At 34.3% G+C, this 21500-nt stretch overlaps 1 protein-coding gene across 1 annotated transcript in view; it reads left to right on the top strand.

Moving 5' to 3' along the window:
- The window catches only part of KIAA0825 (KIAA0825 ortholog), a 495761-nt gene that overhangs the window by 134029 nt on the left and 340232 nt on the right, over nt 1-21500 (top strand). Inside the window, exons 9-13 of the mRNA XM_023212146.2 lie at nt 7610-7704; nt 11322-11549; nt 13110-13375; nt 14726-14876; nt 19467-19657. Coding sequence (XP_023067914.2) covers nt 7610-7704; nt 11322-11549; nt 13110-13375; nt 14726-14876; nt 19467-19657 — 931 coding nt within the window. The remainder of the gene's footprint in view (nt 1-7609; nt 7705-11321; nt 11550-13109; nt 13376-14725; nt 14877-19466; nt 19658-21500) is intronic.

Genomic DNA, 21500 nt, shown 5'->3' with positions numbered 1-21500 from the left:
CTTAATAAGCATTCAGTATAATGCACCCCATGCATTATATATAAAAATGCACACATTTTTATCCTTCGTGCTTGGCAAGTTTCTTAATTCTAACTGACAAAGCATCATACGTCACTTCTGGATGATTTTTAGCTAAAATTAGATCAATTTTTCTTTTCAAAGAAATACAACTAGCATTTGGAAAGAATAAGCAGACTGGGTGGTCTAGTATCTTTTCTTTTGCTCCTAGCACCGAGATGATCTTGAGCAGAACATTTAGTCTTCTTAGACATGAATTTTCTCATCTTCAAAATAATGATATAGGGCTACATTAATTTTCTCTTTGTTTTCTTTCAGGATTAGATGCTTCAGATTTCAATATATTATAATGTTATGTAGGGTTGTGAGAATTAAATGACAGTGAAAATAAAATACCTAAGGGATGTCTAGTACATCATAAATGATCAATAAATGTGAGATGTTAAAATAGTAATTATAATTATGGAATATGTTGTTTTTAGTCTTAACAAAAATCCCTTTGAAAGAAGCCATGCCATGTGTACGGAATAATATTAACATTAAAGGTAAAATTCAAAGGCATAATCGTTGAGGTGTCTTCTCTGTTATCATATCTACATTTATAAAAATTTTCATTTTCCTCAGAATGAAATATACAAAGTTCCCCTTTACATGATGCCATATGCCATTCTAAGAAGTGTAAATATATATATTTGCTGCATCTGCAAAAAAAAGTGAAGGAAGCAAGTGATTAACAATTAGTCTGAAAAATTTAATACCCAAAACCGATCTCTTGGTAAAATTATTTTCACTCAACATGTTTACTCTTGTATTCCTTTATTTACTTTGCCCATGTAAATAATGTCAGAAAAGTTATAGGGTTGGAAATTTTGTTTTACATTAAGCATAGTTTACTGGCCTTCTTTGTTTCGGGTGAAATTTAGATAACACTGTTATATTATAAAATAAATAATATAGATTACTTTTTCAAAGTTGGAGATAATTTGAAGAAAAAATAAAGATGGACTACAGATTTCTGAAGCCAATCCCCCCAAAAAAAAACCAAGGGGAAAATAATAAAAATACAAGTCAGAAAATATGAGCATTAATTAAAATAAAGAATGAAAAAGTAGATTTCATTAGGAGAGAATGTGACCCTTAAAACATATTTTAGATAGAGTTTGACTGTGAGGTCAAACAGAGATCTGAATAGAGAAATATGATATCCTCATTATTGATTGACATATTGGTTCCTGGAACAGTTGACATTGGAGTTGGTACTCATCCACTATGCCTGGCTAAGATTTATCATCTGTCATCTATATCTCTAACAGATCTTTCCTGAGGTATGGATCAAGAAACAGAATGAACTTCAAAACATCTAGGCTTCTACCCATTTTGAAACATCTCATATTAGTCCTAGATTAGACCCTTGGGAATTAAGTCAGTTTTGTGAACTTTATTCTTCTTAAAGTCAGCATAAATTCAAAATTAGAATTGTGTTAGGAGGTATTATAAAGATATAACACTGAAATGGCCAAGAACTGAAGCACAGATTTAGCATGCTGATTTTAGAGAAAAGAAGAACAATTTTGAAAACGGTGATTCAACTCCATTAGATTAATATCAGTCAATGTGGAGACTTGCAAATGCTGGATGTTTGAGAGCAATGGTTACCATTCTTGAATAAAGTCAACAGAGCAAATATGTAATTTGTCACAATATACTGTTGTAAATATGTCATCTTATAAGCAGTAAGGCAGATAAAAGCAACTTCAATATCGTGTTAATAATAGTGGACTATGTGAACACATTTGTGGATTATCAAACACAGGATGTAGAAGGAATTTCAAGGGGCAAGTATAAGAAGTGTCTAAGTACTAGAACGTCTCCTTGTGATATATGTAGTCTTCTTTGTTGAAATTCATATTTTTTTGGTCACAAAGCCAAGATTGATTTAATCTGACACAGCTTTATGTAAATGGATTCCTGAGAAGAATGATCTTGAGGGAAATTGTCAAGAAAAATCTTAAATGTTTTATTCAGTGTATCCAAGTTAATCAATTCTTATCAAAAGCATTGGTTTCTTAAATCAGGAAGGAAAAGACTCCTTGAAATGGATGATTAAGGAAGCCAACTATATCTTAACTATTGGGTATTTCCCAATAGTTTTGCTTAGAAATCTTGTGAGGAAGAGAATAGAGGAGAAAAAAGAGCGGAAGTAATTTGGTTTCCTGTGTGTTTATTTTGATTGGAACATATTTTGCTAATAAAGATCTTGGAAAGAGTTGCCTATGATGTCTATGTAACCCAAACATATGAACGGATGAAAAGTGAGTTTTTTTTTTCATTGTGCAGACTTTAAAAAAATGTCCAGACACTTAACATCACATAGAGAAAATATAAAAATGATTAACCAAATATTTTACTTTTTACTTTGATGTTTACTATTATATTGTAGACTTAGCCAAATTGGCTGTTCTCTCAGTAATTTGATTGTAGACAAGAGATTTTGTAGAGATACAATAAATATTTTCTGAGAAAGAAAAGATATTTTGTCATTATTTGCTTTTGTTTGGTCATGATTTGATGGTTTTCTATTTTTGTCACTTCAAAAACTGATAGGACATTATTTGACTGCTGTGGTGCCTTACTGTATTAGGTGATGATATCTTATGGAGTGGCCGTGGATTTGATTTATGGGGCATTTCTAATGCTTCTGTGGAATAAAGTTGTTCTTTGGGCAATTCCTCAATTTTTCCAAAGGTGGCATCTGAGATTTATCTAAACCAGGAGGTTTCTTGGCCCTCATTTTTCTTTAGCCCCAGCAATGACAAAGAGCAATGGCTGCTTCAATTGGATGTAAGAAGAACACTTAGGGTTTGTCTCAGAAGAATCAAAGATTTCAGATCTTCTGAAAGATTGTTTGTACTCTTAGGGGGTCTTAAGAGGGGTCAAATGGCTTCTAAGAGTTCCTTAGCTAGATGGTTAAGGGATTGTATTAGGGAGGCGTATGTAGTTAAGGTAAAGAGGCTCCTAGGGTTTGTAAAGCTCATTACACTAGGACTTTAGCTGTTTCTTGGGCAGAGAGGTCGAAGGCTTCCACATTGGAAATTTGCAAGGTGGCCACCTGGGTTTCTCTTCATACTTTTTCATGGTATTATCTCTTGGATGTAGTCTCTTCTACAGATTCAGCTTTTGGTGGGAGGTTGCTTGTGAGCCAGAAAAAGAACAGTGAAGAAAAGAAAGACTTGTAGTTCCCACTTAGAGCTGCCAACAAGGCAAGTTGCTTTGTAGTGCACACAATGGGAACCTATGAAGACCAATTTGGGTGTGAAAGTGGATGTCACAGGGAAGTACTGCCAACCTCTACTCTCTGTGAAAGAAAGCGGCAGTGTAGAAACTAACCAGAAGTATAAAATGAACCACAGAGAACTCTGTAGGGGAAGCTGTTGAGCAGCTGGCATTCTTGTGACCCTCTGCACTCTTCTGAGGTTCTTAATCTAGGCATGCTTTTAAAGAAACCAGTATTGACTGCATGCAAATAACTATATTTTACAGCGATGAGCCGAAAGTGGGCTACCTTCTCTAGACAATGATAGTAAGTGTATAGATTTTAAATACATTTTAAAAATATATGAAACAATTCATCAAATGTTTAGAGTTCATAGAGTTTTACATTGCCAAATTTCAAAATTGACCATTTTGAATTCCAAACAAATGTAAAAATGCCACAATTTGTTAAATCCAGTAGATATCATATTAGTGTAGATCCCATGTTAGTAATCCTACCTAAAGATGATAACTTTTGCTTCCCTGTACAGAATTAAGTTTTTTTTAAACCATTTTAATTTGGGGCAGGGGGATTATATTTTAAAGGCTATCATAATTGCTTGATAATTCATTTTCTATATCTTACTATAGAATTGCTCACCAGCAAGAGAAGTCTGGAAAGTTTCTTTTTTTCCTTAGTCATCTTGAATATAGGCAGATGGTTTGTATAAACATCTGAGCACATTACTTTGAGTGAATAAACATAATGTATTTGGAAGTGAAATGATAAAAAGAAGATAATTAACTTTTTCTGTAAGTCTTAAACTCTGGCTACACAATAGCAGACAGTTACTTCCAGAAACAGATCTGCAAAGCTTATATTTCAATCTAGTATTATTTTTCCAGAGTAAATACCTTTTAAATGAGCTATCTATAGAAAAGTAAAGTGACATTAAGAATCCAACTGTTGTCCCTTCTTGTCATTAACAACTTGATCTTTATTATTTTTTCTTTTTTAAAAAACTGAGAACTTTTGAATGGGATGAAAGAGTAACTACTTCATATATATCTCCATGTTAAAAATAACTCAAAATCTTATCATACTATGTAAATGTACTCTTTTATAACAATTTAGAAAATGTAGAAACACCTCGTTATTTCTACTAGAGGAATAGTTTTCCATTGGTGCATAATTTAACCAGTTATTCATTGATGGACAGTTAGGATTTTTTTCCCTCTTCATTTGCTACCACAAAACATGATATGGCAAATTTCCTTAACTATTTCTTATATGTACACAACTATATCTGGATGGTAAATTTCAAAAGTAGAATTGCTAAATAAATAGGCATGATCATAAAGAGGATGAAAAGATAAGCCATAAACTAAGAAAATGCTATTTGCAAAACACATGTATGATAAAGAACTTGTATCCAAAGTATACAAAGAACTCTTAAAATTCAACAAGAAAACAAACAACCCAATTTAATAATTCATAAAAGATCTGAACAGACACCTCACCAAAGAGGATATACAGATGGCAAATAAGCATATGAAAAGATGCTCAACATCATGTCATTAGGAAAATGCAAATTAAAACAAGATGACACTACACACCTATTAGAATGGCTAAAATCCAAAACACATACAACACCAAATTCTGGCAAGGATGCAGAACAACTCTCATTCATTGCTGTTAGGAATGCAAAATGGTACAGGCTCTTTGGAAGACAGTTTGGCAGTATCTTACAAAGCTAAACATAGTTTTACCATACAATCCAGCAATTGCACTCATAGGGATTTATCCAAATGAGTTGAAAACTTACGTCCGTATAAAAACCTGCACAGGAATGTTTATAGCAGCTTTATTCCTAACTGCCAAAACTTGGAAGCAGCTAAAATGTTCTTCATTAGGTGAATGTATAAACAAACTGTGGTACATCAATACAATGAAATACTATTCATCGATAAAAAGAAACGAGATGTCAAGCCATGAAAAGACATGGAGGAACCTTAAATGCTTATCACTAAGCAAAAGAAGCCAATGTGAAAAGGCTACATACTGTATGATTCCAACTATATCACATTATGAAAAAGGCAAAACTATAAAGACAGTAAGCAGATTAGTGGGTACCAGGGTGAGGGTATGGGGAGGAGGGCTGGATAAATGGTGCAAAGAGGATTTTTAAAGCATGGAAACTATTCTGTGTGACAGAGTAATGGGGCCTACATGACATTATACATTTGGCAAAACCCGTAGAATTGCACAACACAAAGAGTGAACTATAATGTAAGCTGTAGACTTAGTTAATAATATTTTTACAATTGTTCATCAGCTGTCACAAATATACCATATACTGCAAGATGTTAATAGTAGAGGAAACCGAGGGCAGGGAGGAAGTATATGAGAACTTTCTGTACTTTCTGCTCAATTTTTTTGTAAACTGAAAACTTCGCTAAAAAATAAACTATTAATTTTCAGAAAGTGGACATTTTGAGAAAGATTGGCAAATCAGCTTGTCATATCTACTTTGACAGTTGATGGTATTTTTGTTGTGCAGACTTACTTTATGGCTTCTGCATTTTGTGTCCTGAAAGGTCTTCTCTGTGTGGATCTTTTAAAAAAAATTCCATATTTTCTTTTAATGGGCTTATAGTTTCATTTTTCTTTATTTAAAATTTTTTGACGAATCTGGATTTTATTTCAATTAGAAGTGATCCTTATTTGTAACACCGTCTTTTTGAAAATACATCATAAAATGCAAGCCATAAAAAAGCATTTTAAGTTAAATAGTATAACACTGTTTGAGTCTAAAACCTTCTCTATGTTGTGATGTGTCTTGAGAAATGGAACAGGATTCTTAAACTGCAGTCCATGGGCCCATTGGATTAATTAATGAGATTTACAAGAGGGCCTGGGAATCCCCAATAGTGTGTGTGTGTGTGTGTGTGTGATGCACATGTGCCTGCCATACAGTCATATTATGCATTTTTGTATGCAGTGTTCTGTCACTTTAATCATGTTCTAAGAGTGTTCACGAATCCAAAGATGATTAAGAAATACCAGAGTTGATGAAAACTTTTCCTCAGAATATATAAACTCTGATAAAATTTCCCAAAATAATGATGTTATTGCCAACCAAATGGAATTTTTACCTTTAATACACTTTATGCACAAGATGGTTGAAATTAACGTCAGAACAAAACGCTTTTATTTCATCAATTGTGCTCCTTAGAAATCAATGACAATTAAGTTCATAGAACCAGATTTAGGAAAAGAAAACATGCATCTACTAGATGACTCTATTGGTCAAAGTCCCTACTGATAAAGTCAGTTAGATTTTGAAATTTGCTTTACCCAGGCATAAAGAAATTGATTCTTGGTAAATCGTGGGGAAAAAAAGAAAAGTTAGATCATAACATAGAATTCATCATCATATACCATGTCCAAGCCAAAAAAAGGGTAAACATTAAATTATTCATATTGAATCAAATTATCATTAATCTAATCTTAATGCAGAAGTAGAAATATTTATTTTTGGAGTAGTTATTTATTACATTTTTATAGATCAAATTTTTTTCCCCATGGAAAAGAGTTTCTTAATTGTAAAAAAAGAGTTTCTTAATTGTAAAAAACAAAAGTTGTGGAAATACTTCCATTTTTGGAGCTAGGGATTTTTTTTTTTTTTTTTTTTTTTTTTTTGAGATGGAGTCTCGCTCTGTCACCCAGACTGGGGTGCAGTGGCCGGATCTCAGCTCACTGCAAGCTCCGCCTCGCTAGGGATTATTTTATGCCTGTCTCAGAGTTTGTGTTTTTTAAATGAATCATTGATATGCTTAAGGGTATAATTTTTCTCGTTATGCTGATGTTTATCTATGTATTTTTCTTCTTTCTTTGAAGTTAACATGCTAGAAAATACCAACAGTTTTAAAATGTAGTATTTTAGCATTAACTTTTTAAATGAACAAGGAAATAATATTTATTTTGTCCTCTTACATTATCAACATGAAAATAAATTAATGACAAAAATCTTTATTTTGAAGATTATATGTTTATGTACATCAAACATGAATGTAGTTGGGATGTAGATTTCATCAAGTTGTATATGGAAAAGAACTCTATCTATCTTGATTCTATCATTATTGTAATGGTGACATCAGCCTGCATCTTTTTGACTGTATTCTCTATATATTGTTATTTGTGGATGTGTATATGTATGTATGTACTGTGGATAGAGCTTTTCTACATAGTTAATATTTACCTGAATTTATAAATCACATCTAATATGCCTTTTAAACAATATATATTAGTGTGTTTGTTTTCTTTTCTATTGCTTAGGAATATTGGAGAAATCCAACAGAGAACTTGTAATAGAAAAACCTAGAGCAAACGAAACCAATATTCCTTCAGAGCAATTGCTACCAAGAAAAGAGGTAAGTGAAGGAAAAAAAAGTGTTTTATAATTCACATATAAGATCATCATCAGATGCCTGTGAATCCATTATGAAGCAAAATGTCTTGAGTTTTACCCTTTGCTACAAAAAAATAATTTTTCAATTTTGGATTGAAAATTGGCTTATAAGTTTTCAATGAAAATTCAATTTAGTGGGGATACTGTCTTCTTGTATAATCTATTCCATGGGAGGAATAGAGAGATGGAAGTCAAGAGATCTTTTGTTTTTATCCTGACTCAGGGTCTGCACTTAGAGGATGTGGGCTATAGATAATTGTTGAAACGTGAGCAAATGGAGATTAAAAAGGAAAAGGAAACAATCATCTGAACTGGCCTCATATTTATGATCCCCATCCTGTGACTGTTTGTTCCCAAAACCTGTTTTCTTTGCTCTGCTCTAGATTGCAGAGAATTACACATTCCAGGCCCCTTTGCTTTCAGATTCTGGGATGGGTTAGTCAATTAAAGGCATTGATGGAAGACCTCATGGAAGGCGTTGACGGAGGGTAGGAGTTGCAGAGAAACCAGAGCGTTTCTTCTCCTCTCTCTGTCTTAAGGAGCATCTCTAATAATGGCTGTGACACCTTTATATCCACCATGAGCCCTGCTCCTACCATGCAGCCTGCTCTGCATGACTTCAGTTCCACCTGGCAGGTCTGCTTGGGCTTTAGCTTCGACTGGTAGCCAGGAGCTACTCTCCCATAACTTAGTCCCTTTTCTTCATTCCTCCAGCCCTAGGGGTGGTTGTGGCCTCCTGCTCTATTAATATCTGGTCTGCTTCACAGTCCATGTTTGACTTCTCAAATCTTCCACCATGTAGGTAACCAAAACCCTACATTAAAATTCTTCCTTTTGAAAAATCTTGAGTGGTTTCTGTTTTTCAAATGGACCCTGATTGATACACTAGGTAAATATTTAAAGAGACAAAACAACATATAGTTTTAACAGTTTTGGCCTTAAAGCAAGAGAAATAATTGGAAAAATCCTAAGTTATATATTATACTTTAACCAAAAATCAAAATCAGTACTAAGAAATTAGCAGTAAATAATAGAAATAGAGATTCAACAGATTATCTACTTTTTGCATAGAAGAGAAAACCATGTGATTCTCTTTTTTCTTGGAACAACTAGTAAGTGTTCTCTAGTCTAAGTGGAATATGTATGATGCCAAATATTAGATGAGAAGAGTAGAAGTAAGCAAACTATATTTCATAAGAACAAATAAACTATTGGAGGTTTGAATAAGGAAAGGTTTTCAGTTTTCTTTTTGTTTTTTTTTTCTTTTTGAGACATAGTATCATTCTGTCACCCATGCTGGAGTGAAGTGGCGCAATTTCAGCTCACTGCAATCTCTGCCTCCCGAGTTCAAGCGATTCTCTTGTCTCACCCTCCCAAGTAGCTGGGATTACAGGCGCCCACAACAACGCCCAGCTAATTTTTTATATTTTTAGTAGAGATAAGGTTTCATCATGTTGGCCAGGTTGGTCTCGAACTCCCGACCTCAGGTGATCTGCCTACCTCGGCCTCGCAGAGTGCTGGGATTATAGTCATGAGCCATCATGCCTGGCCTTCAGTTTTCTTTTTAAGAGCAGCTGTTAATGTACTTGTTTTTCTATATTTTGAAAAGAGAATTCAGATAGGCCAACATATTATAATTACATATACATTATCATAGGCAAAGGTAACTTTTACTGCACAAAAAAATTTTTTAAATTCAATGCAGCCATAGCAATTAATGACATTTCCACCAGGACATATTTGCTTGAATGAATAAATGAATGACTTTAGTAAATAGACATGCCCTAATGGGGAAAACAAAAATCAGAAATTTTTTGTTTGAATTTTCATGGAGGTAGTTTTATTTTTACATTTTTTTCATAAATGTGTCCCAAGGAATTACTGTTATAGCACAGGGCTATACCTATGCCACTTGCAAGTTCTCTTATAAGAAAGAAGATTATATCAGTTGAGTAGATTCAATTTTTGATGAAAATTTTTTTTTTTTTTTTTTTTTTTTTTTGAGATGGAGTCTCGCTCTGTTGCCCAGGCTAGAGTGCAGTGGCATGATCTCGGCTCACTACAACCTCCGCCTCCCAGGTTCAAGCGATTCTCCTGTCTCAGCCTCCCAAGTAGCTGGGACTACAGGCACCCGCCACCACACCTGGCTAATTTTTGTATTTTTAGTAGAGACGGGGTTTCACCGTGTTAGCTAGGATGGTCTCCATCTCCTGACCTCAAGTGATCTGCTTGCCTCAGCCTCCCAAAGTGCTGGGATTACTGGCATAAGCCACCATACCCGGCCCATTTTTGATGAATTTTATGCAAATATAAGATAAGAGAGATGTGTTTTAGGCCCTCTGATGCTTGAGATCCAAATAATCTTCAGAAAGTTCCGTTACAATTCAGTTATGAGTGTAATGAGAACAAGAGCCATGTTTCTGATTAGAGTCATGGAATCATATAGTTTTAGCTCTAAAAAAGGAATCACCTTTGTTACTTTGTACAGTATATGAAAAAATTATTGCTGAATGGGTTGTACATATAAGAAAATTAGGCTTATGATCATAATTTCAGTAATTTTAAAATAAAAGGGACCATAGAAATCATACAATTTGACTCTCTTGTTTTTCTACCAAAAAACCTCCTGAGATCAAGAAAAATAAGTGATTCAGTCAGGGACATGGAGCTCAGGGTTTTCTGAAGTTGGGGTAGGTGGCACATTACTATAAACAAAGTTGCATTAAAATAGGGAAAGTTTAATTTTAAGCATAGGTTCAGCCTACTACCCATAATGCTTTTGAACTTTAGAGAATGTTAGGAGATCTGGAGGAAATATACATTCATAAATATATTGACTTATGAGTCATAAACCAAAGCAAAAAAGAAAACATCAACCCCTCAACTGTACCTCAACCGCTTCTACTCCCTTCCAAGTACCCCCCACCAGCACAACAGAACAGTGCAGATTCTTTTAATTCTTCATTCTTGGAACAAAAGTAGTGCTGCTTATGACTTTGCAGCTGGAGAGACTAAAATTCTAAGCAAGTAAAAATCTAGAAAGTGCAGTGCTGTGTTTTCTCTGAAAAATTTATTTCTTATTGCTATTTCTTGGCTTGTCTGGAGTTCTATGAGTGAAAAAGAAATAAAAGGTTGAATATTAAATGCTGTCTTATGTTGCAATACTTGTTAACAATAAACTATAAAAAAGACTATAAAAATCTAATTTAGACTTTATTAAATATATTGAATTTAAAGGTTGTTTTATGTGATAAATAGTAACTATAGCTTTCTGTTCTTGTAAAGATGGCTTTATTGAACTATATTTAAGAGATTAAATTTTTTAAAAAGTTTTTTATTAAATCTACTGATGAATTAAAATGAAATGTCAGTGTATTACTGTGTGTAAAGAATGCACATGTTTTTGTATATTGCTTTATTCACTAGGTAATATTTTTTATGTTGTAAGAATGGCTTTTACAGTATATCAAAGAATACATTCAACATGTTGAATGAAAGTAATAATTTTATATCTATAACAATAGAAACATTTGTTGCTGAGTTACGATTAACGTGACTTCATATACATTTATATTTCAGGCTACCTTACTAGATTTTGGCTGGAGAAGTGCATTTAAAGAAGTGTCTCTTCCCATGGCGCACTGCATAGTAACTGAAATTGAAGGTTTTTCCACAAAAATTCTCCAACAGGAACAGAATGAACGGTCTTCAGCTGTGAGCTATGCTATGAACCTTGTAAATGTCCAGCAAGTTTGGCAAGACAGCCATATGTTTCCTGAGGAGGAACAACCAAAGAAAATTGGAAAAGCAAGTATATGAAATCCTTTCAAACTGATGACTGACATGATGGGATTTATTTTAGTATAAAGCATTGCAAAAAGAACCTGTAGATCAAATGGTGGAGTCCCTTGGCAAATACTTGGTACTTGACCCAGTACCAGTTTTCTTCAGTGGTATCCATGGGCCACTGCTGCCTAAAAGGACTTATACCTGATGCTAACTTGTTGCTCCATGAATCTAAGGCAGCCAAAAAGGGGCCTCTGTGACTGCATGAGGAGCTGGGAAACCCTGGGAAAACCACCTGTCTTGATTATACGTTTGAATGACTCCAGGAAAATTTAGGAGGTTGAAGGAAGTGCTGTCTTTTCTAGCTTTGGGCACTTAAAAAATTCTTCATTAACACCTTAATGAGCTTTTCATCTCATTAGTATCAATCTTACATCTCCATATGTGCTTTGAAAGTCACAGAACATACTGAGAAAATAGGAGGTAAATACAGTCACTTGGCATTAAGTCCAGAATGAGTTCATGGACTGAATGAGTTCAACCTATGATTGGGATATTTCTTTTTTTTTTTTTTTTGAGACGGAGTCTCGCTCTGTCACCCAGGCTGGAGTGCAGTGGTGCAATCCAGGCTCACTGCAAGCTCCGCCTCCAGGGTTCACACCATTCTCCTGCCTCAGCCTCCTGAGTAGCTGGGGCTACAGGTGCCCGCCACCACGCCCAGCTAATTTTTTTTGTATTTTTAGTAGAGACGGGGTTTTACCGTGTTAGCCAGGATGGTCTCTATCTCCTGACCTTGTGATCGGCCCGCCTGGGCCTCCCAAGGTGCTGGGATTACAGGCGTGAGCCGCCACACACAGCAGATTGGAATATTCTTAAAAGAATTTTTGAAGATGACCTCCTTATTCTACCACTTCACCCTAAGGCTCCAAAACAAGGAGTTCCCTAGAGTCCCTAGGGAACTCTGTTGACTGATCCCATGTGGAGACAGGCTTTACTTTTCCATTCATCACACCTCCCTTCTGCCATTAAGAAAGAGAAGATACATAATAAATAGTGAAAGGCTAGACTCATCACTTCTAAAAGTTGCTGACACCCTACCAATACGAAGATGCTACATGAGACTGTTTCTGATTATTCTAGAGTATTTAAATTACACTGACATTTATATGTGGCATTTAATTAAAAAAAAAAAAACCCTTTATGGCAATTTAGCAGAAGAAAATTAGAATAAGTTTAAAAAATAATACAAACGTTAATATCAAGGATACATATTTTCTGAGTGAGTACTACTAACTAGATAAAAGTATTGTCATGTATAGCTGGTTCATGAGTTTTTCATAATGTCTGTCTGGTAAGCATAAGGTCTGAAGGTTATATAGAGAGAAGCATTGTTTTGGTATTTCCTTATTTGACATAAAACATTTAACTTTCTACAACTGAGAAATCGATTGTTACAAAGCTGCATCATTATATTTATGTTTGATGCCAAATTCATTATTTAGGAATTTGTCTCCACTGTCCATAAATTACTTGGTGCTGTCAGAATACAAATAACTCAGTGCCACATTTATTTCTCCCTAGTTTTGTTCTGACATCATGGAAAAACTTGACACCATGCTTCCACTGGCTCTGGCATGCAGAGATGATTCTTTTCCGGAAATTAGAGCAAACTTGGTGGAGGCCTGTTGTAAAGTGGCAACAGCTGTCCTGCAGAGACTGCAAGAGAGAGCCAAGGAGGTTCCTTCCAAAGCACCCCTGAAAAACCTGCACACATACCTCTCCACGGCAGTGTATGTCTTCCAGCATTTCAAGCGATATGATAATTTGATGAAGGAAATTACTAAAAAGTAAGTGTTGTTTAAGTTAAGTTGATGGCCATGCTTGAAGAAACATGTAATCTTTGGATATCACAGGAATGAAATTTTGGTAATGAGATTTGAGAAAGAGAAAGTAATAATTAACATGGTGAATTATTTTCATTTGTCTTAACTAGGAAATATCAAAAAGGTGGAGCATGGGAGATATTAAACTAGATACATAGATAGTAAGAAAGGTACTCTCTCTAAAGGCACACTCAAAAGACCCATGCATTTTCTGCACCCTAACCCAGCGCAACTATTTTCTGCATGTTGTTATTACATGAATGAACACACCCTTTCGTTTTGTAAGGTGCATTATACTGACCACACTGAAAAGGAAAAATAAACTTGTCTCATGGAGTGGACTTAGAAAATAAATTCATTGTAATCTATTCTAATGATCAATGTAAACATATTTCAGAACAGCCATTGAGTAATAAAGTACAATATTTGAAGAGGAAGCATCTGGCAGTCTAATTTTCATGTATTTGTAGTCTAAAACTGCAGTATGTTTTCTGTATAGAGATAAAAATGACCACAGGCATTAATTATCGCATGGCCTTCCTTGTTGCCCTTACACTGTCTAGATATAACATGGCTTCTTGCAAAAGAAATATGTAGACGTAGCAGTCCTGTGTGACCCCAAGAATCTATTCTATATTCTTTATCCAGCCTTTGCAGTCCATTACTTATGAAAGAAAGCAGTGTAATATTCATAGCTAAAGATAAAAGTAGAATAAATTTGGCTTGATGTAGGGTATAACTGTGATATTTCTTTAATTCTCATAAGTAGTCAGATGTTGTGATTCAGGCTTGAATTTATAAACAAAATGTGCCAGAAATCATTTTATTTAATATTTCTGTAGAATTTTAAAAAACAGTTTATGAGATAATTGATATCTACAAAATTACAATTTTTAAAAATAAAGACTGTGTTTGTGGTACATTTGATAGCTTTATAAAAGTTGGTTCTGACAAGTGCATGTTGTTCTCTAGTAATAACAATAACCTAATGCCTAAATAATGCACTGATCTCTAATAATAGGCTTACAAAGAATACTTTCGTTTTTGAATGATGTATTGACAATACAGTTTGTCTCAAGTTGAAGTGCATATTTGTAGAACAACAGATGTACGTTTTCAAAGGGCTTGCGAAACAAAGACCAGCTTTTTTTTTTTTTTTCCTTTTTGGAAAGTGAATGTGGATGCAGACTTCAGCATTAAGAGGAAATGAATGATTGATATCTAATAATCAAAACCATTTGTAGTACTGGAGATTGTTATCTCCTACTGCATAGGCCTTAAATCTCTGTCTCTTTGATCATTCTCTCTGAACAGACCCATATTCCTGGTGCCTGTCCAACGATATCAGGAATTCATCAACACTCTACAGTTTCAAGTTACGAACTACTGCGTCAGAGTTTGTGCTACAAGCATTTTACAGGATGCTGAGAGCCACCACTGGGATGACTACAAAGCTTTTTATGAGGTGTGAAGTTAAGTTTACTATCCCTCCTTTTTACACAAATATGTTTTACTGCCTACCTGCTTTCTGGCTAATTAGAAACATGAGCTTGGCATTACTAATACACGAAGACTGTTAGGATAATATTTTTAAAATATTGAATTCATACTTAGGAAAAACACTGTTTTTAAAAACCTGAAATAAATTAGACATCAGAACTCTCCTTCTGCTTAAAAGTAAAAATAACTTAATTTGAGCTGCAATGTTTGTGCCGTATCGTCGGAATATAATGGGATACAAGGAAAACTCAAAGAGATAACAATGCCAAAATGCTACAACCTTGTATTTTTTCCAAAGGGACCAGTTAGTTATGGATATCCTTGCATTTTTTTCTTGTTATACATTTCCATATGTGTTTGATAAATACCTTTTATTAAGCAGCTTTATTCTTTGTACTTATTTTTTTCCTTCTCAATGTATGTTCTTATGAGTATGCTTTAAGACCCATCTGAGGCCGGGCGCAGTGCTCACGCCTGTAATCCCAGCACTTTGGGAGGGTGAGGCGGGCGGATCACTTGAGGTCAGCGGTTTGAGACCAGCCTGGCCAACATGGTGAAACCCCATCTCTAGTAAAAACACAAAAAATTAGCTGGGTGTGGTGATACATTCCTGTCTGTAATTACAGCTACTCAGGAGGCTGAGGCAGGAGAATGACTTGAACCTGGGAGGCGGAGGTTGCAATGAGCTGAGATCCAGCCACTACACTCCAGCCTGGGTGACAGAGCTAGACTCTATCTCAAAAGAAAAAAAAAAAAAAAAAAAAAGACCCATCTTATCGGTTATAGCTTACCTATTTTCATTTAGCCCATGTTTTGAAATCCCAAATTGAAGCCTAATGATTCCCAGTGCAACCAAACCCAGGATCAATTAAAATTATTCATCAACAAGCTTCATTAGTTTCCCTTCACCTAAATCTCATTGATTATGCACAGACTACAATATTTGAAATTCCTCGAAGTTCATTCCAGGGCAGGGGGAAACATTTATAATATCTTAATAAAAGGTAATCAGGGTTTAAAAAAAATTCAACAGCCATGCCCAGTTTCATTAACTTTTCCATTTTACCCTTTCCTCTAGATTGAAGTTTGTGACTTTCATTTTCTTGATTGTCCTAATCACTATAGAGTATTGAGAAAAACAGAGTGGAGTTTTATTCAACAGAATCACTCCTGTCACCTCGCAGGCACTGAAGGTTCCTGTGGTTTGATTTATGCCTGAGTTATTATCATAATAAATGTTACTACTACAGAGAGGAGCGGCTAATAAGAAGCTCTCTTAAAGGACTTTCCACTTTTTCTAAGGCCATTTCATCTCTCATTCAGAGGCCCTTCCCAGAGAGTTTTTCTCTTTGCAAGAGCATCCATATAGAGTTTTCCAAACCTGACATACTTCAAACAGTCATGGAAGCAGCAAGCAGAATGAGAAAGAGAAAGTGGTATGGTACAGCTGGTAGCCTGAGATAAGAATGAAAGTATTGGTCTTCCCCTCTCCTGGCAGCATCATATTTTCCTTATTTGCCTTGAAGTAAACCGAGTGGTTGAAAATGAATCCTACTCATGTTTCAAATTATTTCAATATGTCAGTGTACTACTAATGAGCAATTTTATATGATGTTTTACATGAAGGATAGGTATCATCTCACTATATGTTCAACATAGGGCTATCATGTTTCCTCTTATGCAAATTGGGAGCTAGAAGAGTCATACAGTGTAAATAAGTGGATGCATTGAGAACCTGTTATTGAAGTTACCAAGTATTTTAAAAACCAACAAATTACCATGTAACATGCAGCTCTTAGATCTTATGACAAGGCTTTAGCTTCAAAGACAGAAATAACGAAATAGTTACCCTGTGATTACATGGTACTGTAGCTTCCATATACTTACATGGTCAGTAGTTACAATTTAATTGCAGACTTAGTGTTTGTTATTTATTCTCAGAAAAATAAAGTGATACTTTTTTTTATGTATCAAAAATAAGAACCTTCTAAAAATAGCACTGATTTTAAACTGTTTTGACAACTGGCGTACCTGACATGGTTTTATCTTGCTTACTGCACCCCTTTCTTCTGCTCTCCCCATTATTCCAACTGATTTGTGAAACAGAATTGGTATGTTTTTGGCAGGCCTGCTTTGAGAGGGAAAAAGATGATATCTGCCTGACTGGGGGTGAAGGGTAGGATAGAGATCTCAAGGGAACCTATCACCATGTGCAGAGCATAGTAAAGAAATAGTAAAATAATTTACAAGATATGCAGCAATATTTGCTCATGTTTTGTGATAGCAAGTGAGATCTAGATACATTATTTCCATTTTCTAAACTGTCAGCTTGAGAGAGTCAGAGTTCTGTATCTCTCTGATGAGGTGCTGGTCACGATGGCACAGTGGGTGTTCAGATTACATGTTTAAAATTAAGTTTTAGGAACTTGTGTTTTCCAATAGTCAAAGAATAAAGAATTGTCTGTTCAAAGATAATATTGAGTGGCTTCTATAATAAAGCCCAGCTGCTTGTTTCCTGATATATAATCTAAATAAAAGCTCACATGTGTTTACATTACAGTGGGTCTGCAAAAATAACAGATGTTTACTAGCAGAATACTTTTGAAATGACAACAAATAAGGAAACAGGTCAGAAAAATAAATGAATCACATTTAGTTTAATGAAAACCCTTGCGTACATTGAAGTTGTATGAATTTAAAAAGAATTGTTAGAACAAAGACCTATTTGAAACATTTTAAAGTAAACATGAAGTTTATAGTTTAAAAAGTCTTAAAATGAGTATTTTTTTACTTTTAAGAGAAGAAATCAGTGTGCCTAAAGTTATTTTTATTTTCTAATTTATCACTAAAGGGTAGCTATTGAAGAAATTGGTTTTTCATATTTTTAAGACTATGAGAAATCATTTTGATCATGTTGTAGTAAGAACTCACCCATTTCCGTAGGCAAAGTTAGTGTAAATCATTCATGCTAGTCACTATCAACTGGAGTCAGTTTTGCTTAAATTTACATGCAACACAAAAGGTATAGGAGAATCAGTCATTAAAACTCCTTTCTTAGTTTAAAAAGTATTCATCGAAACACACAACAAAGAAAGCATAATAAACTATAATTTTGCTGCTTCATCATTAATTTTGTAATTTCTTTTTTCATAAAAAGTTTAGATGCACACCTTATTAGGAAATCAGAAGCCAGTGGCCAAAGTCCCCTTCAGTTTGAACTCGACTCTGACATTTTGATGCCCAAGTTTCTTACCCAAAGAATACAATTTATAAATGAGTAGAAATTCATTTATAAATGCCATTTGAAAGTCAGTAGATAATAACTATACATTATTATTGTTTCGATGGCTGCAGAAGATATTAGTAATCGAAGAAACTACCAGAAGAGTAATACATAAAGAAAATACTAATGGGAGTGTCTGCATAAGAAATGAATCACTTTTGGTTTAAGAGAACAGCAGATTTTTTGTTTGTTTGTTTACATGACATATGCCTGACAAATACAGATAGTGGGCAAAGCAGAAATTTTAAGTAAAAGATAATCACTTGGAATATAATAGGAAATTTTACTAGTTTAACTTCTGATATATTAACATAATCAAGATAATGCTTGAAGAATGCATTCTAATCTTCCTATTTCAAATAATCATTTGATCTGATTTGAAGAAAATGGGGTGAAACTACTGCCATACCTCCCTGAGAGTACGTGTTACCTGATTAATGCTTGTAAATCACTTGAGGCCACCCTCTTCTTTCTGCCTGTTCCCCTTGACCTTGGCCATTGTTAGTTCTTCCTCTGCAGTCAGAAACTTTGGCACACAGAAGAGATCTGTACAGGGGTGGAAAGGAATGAAAATGTGACTCTTTAAAAGTACAAGGTGCCATAAAAATACTAAGAAATGATGATAATATGTGCCTAGGCTTTAAAAAATCTTGTAAACTCAGACTATTGTGATATCTGTTTCTAGTATTGTTATTTAAATGCCATAGGCAAAACAGCCTAACGTAATAATCTTCGATAGCTACCCATCCCCCTTGGTTTCAAGAATGTTCCTAAGAATGCAGTATGCAAATTTATTTTTACTCCTGTCACTTCATTATAATGTGAAATCTGAAATATTTATAAAATTACCTCAATGATGCTAATAGGCTCAGAAAAATATACCTACTGAAATGATTCAAATAGATTTTAATTTTAGAAGAATCAGTCCACTATCTTAAATAAGCTACCATGGTTTTTTTCAGCAACTACAAAGCTAGTTGTTTAAAAATAAATTTTAAACCATAGGCTAGGTATAGGTAAATCAAGGCTATGCTAAGCTAAATGTTTGTGGTCTGGATTTGCACTAGAATATCTAGTCTCATAATTGAAATAAAACATCTGTTCCTTTGTCAGTAAGGATGTTTTACATCTTGTCAAAAATCTTTGTTGGTCTTCTAGTGTGTCAAACTCTTTAGCTATTTCCTTTCAGCCTGAACTAATTAGGTTCATAGGAAGCAAACTGACATTTTAGAAGATGTAATTCTATGGTTTAACGTGTGGTGGCTTTGCCAGGGGGAAAGATGTTCCTTCTCGATCCAGATGTGGCATTATTTCTGCTCGGCTCTTCGTTACGATCTCTGGACCATTCTGCCTCCTAAGTTAGCCCAGGAGATTCTAGCAGAAGTGCTGGAGAAATCTTTGGGTCTGCTGGCCTCCAGATACACTCGGGCCCACCCCAGCCGCAAAAGAACTCCACAGTTAAGGTAATTGAAGTTCTGAAAAACACTGCTTTTCAAGAAAACTTTTCATTAGTTGGGTATAAAGCAGAATTCTGAATCTCATGACATACTCCTTATATATTTAACATGTTTCTAACATCTGAAATCATATTCTATTCTCCTGAGTTATTTAAGTGGAAATATGAAACCTGAATCAAAATAAATTTGTTCTTTTTATTCCTTAAAATTGTCTGTAGGACCCACTTGTTTCTAAAAAATGATTCAAGGTGTCTTATATTCGAGGATATAGATACACAAATGTTAATAAGATAAAAATAGAAAATTAAGGCCCTGAAATTGATACCAAAGCATCCATGCCATGATGGAGCAGTCAATTTGACACATTTGATTTTGAACTTCTAGGCAACCAGGGGATTTTAGTTGTTTTTTGTTAAGCCTTTAAATATAGAAGCTTATCTTCATTAAGAAAACCTAATTATTTTCTTCCTAATATATTCTAATTATTTTTTCCTTTTATTTTCACTATTTGTTACTAACTGCCAGTTCAACAAAATGTGAAATCATAGAAAATGAGGAGCAACAGTCACTGAGTATTAAATAAGATTGAATTATAGTACAATTCTATGAGTTATCTAGGCAATGAATATATGAATTGTGCTTACATCACTACAATGGTCTTGTATGTATATGAAGAAAAGGCTTTTGTTTTGTAAATATTCTGTATAATGTGATTCAGACCTTTTAGGCAGAATAATCTTTTTTCCGATATATTTTAGGAGGAACCTACGGACATGGGAGTCTTTTTTTTTTTTTTTGGCAGGAGGAATCATTTTCTGATCATGTTCTTATAAAGCATGCTGCAATTTGAAGGGCATTTAGGTCCTGCTGCAGTGTTTCATAAATATGGTATTTTGCACAGGCTGTTTTGAATTACTGACTAGACTTTTTTAAAAAATTGAACTAAGAATAGATGGAAAATTCCTTTTGAAAGCAAAGAATAACTTCGTTCTTTTCCTTATGTAGCATAAATCACTTTTGATTATGAAATGGCAAGTCATTATGTGAAATCAGCTTTACTGTTAGCTCATGAAATAAGTAGAAATGGGTAGTATATTTAATTAATTAACTGTAGAATAGAGACTTTTGGTTTTTATTTTCTGGGTGGTTGCATAAAAATGCCATGCAATGTTAGAATTATTGCTTCTAGTTTTTGGAAGTAAAATATATAAATATTTTTATTTGACTGGTTACTCCTAAACCACCATTATTATGGAAATCAGATTGTGTATGTGTGTTTCTACATATATATTGGATTAGAAATTGTTTATCTAGCAATTAGAAAAAGCATATACAAACTAAAATTAAACCTTTATAAAGGCTATTATTGATTCTTTTAGTATTCCAGTAGCCTTCAAATGTCACATAACTAAGCCATATATATGATTTACATATGTATCATATATTATTAATATGTAATATTTATTATATAATAAATTTGAATCCAAAATGTCATTTTAAAAGATCCTCAAACTTGTATTTTTCTTATCACTTCAAAATTTTCATCTTCTGTTTCTTCAACCCTGAATTAAAAAAAAAAAAAAAAAAGAAACTAACTTAGGTCTGTTCAATTTAGTTATATGCCAAAAGAATAATTAAAGAGATCTTTGGGTCCCTATTAAAACTCAAGGAAAAGGCCGGGCACGGTGGCTCAAACCTGTAATCCCAGCACTTTGGGAGGCCGAGACGGGCAGATCACGAAGTCAGAAGATCGAGACCATCCTAGCTAACCTGGTGAAACCCCGTCTCTACTAAAAAATACAAAAAAAACTAGCTGGGTGAGGTGGCGGGCGCCTGTAGTCCCAGCTAC

This window comes from Piliocolobus tephrosceles, chromosome 4 (genome assembly GCF_002776525.5).
Source record: "Piliocolobus tephrosceles isolate RC106 chromosome 4, ASM277652v3, whole genome shotgun sequence".
In the NCBI taxonomy this organism is placed as follows: Eukaryota; Metazoa; Chordata; class Mammalia; order Primates; family Cercopithecidae; genus Piliocolobus; species Piliocolobus tephrosceles.
Note: the sequence above shows the minus strand (reverse complement) of the source record. Positions and strands in the feature narration are given on the sequence as shown.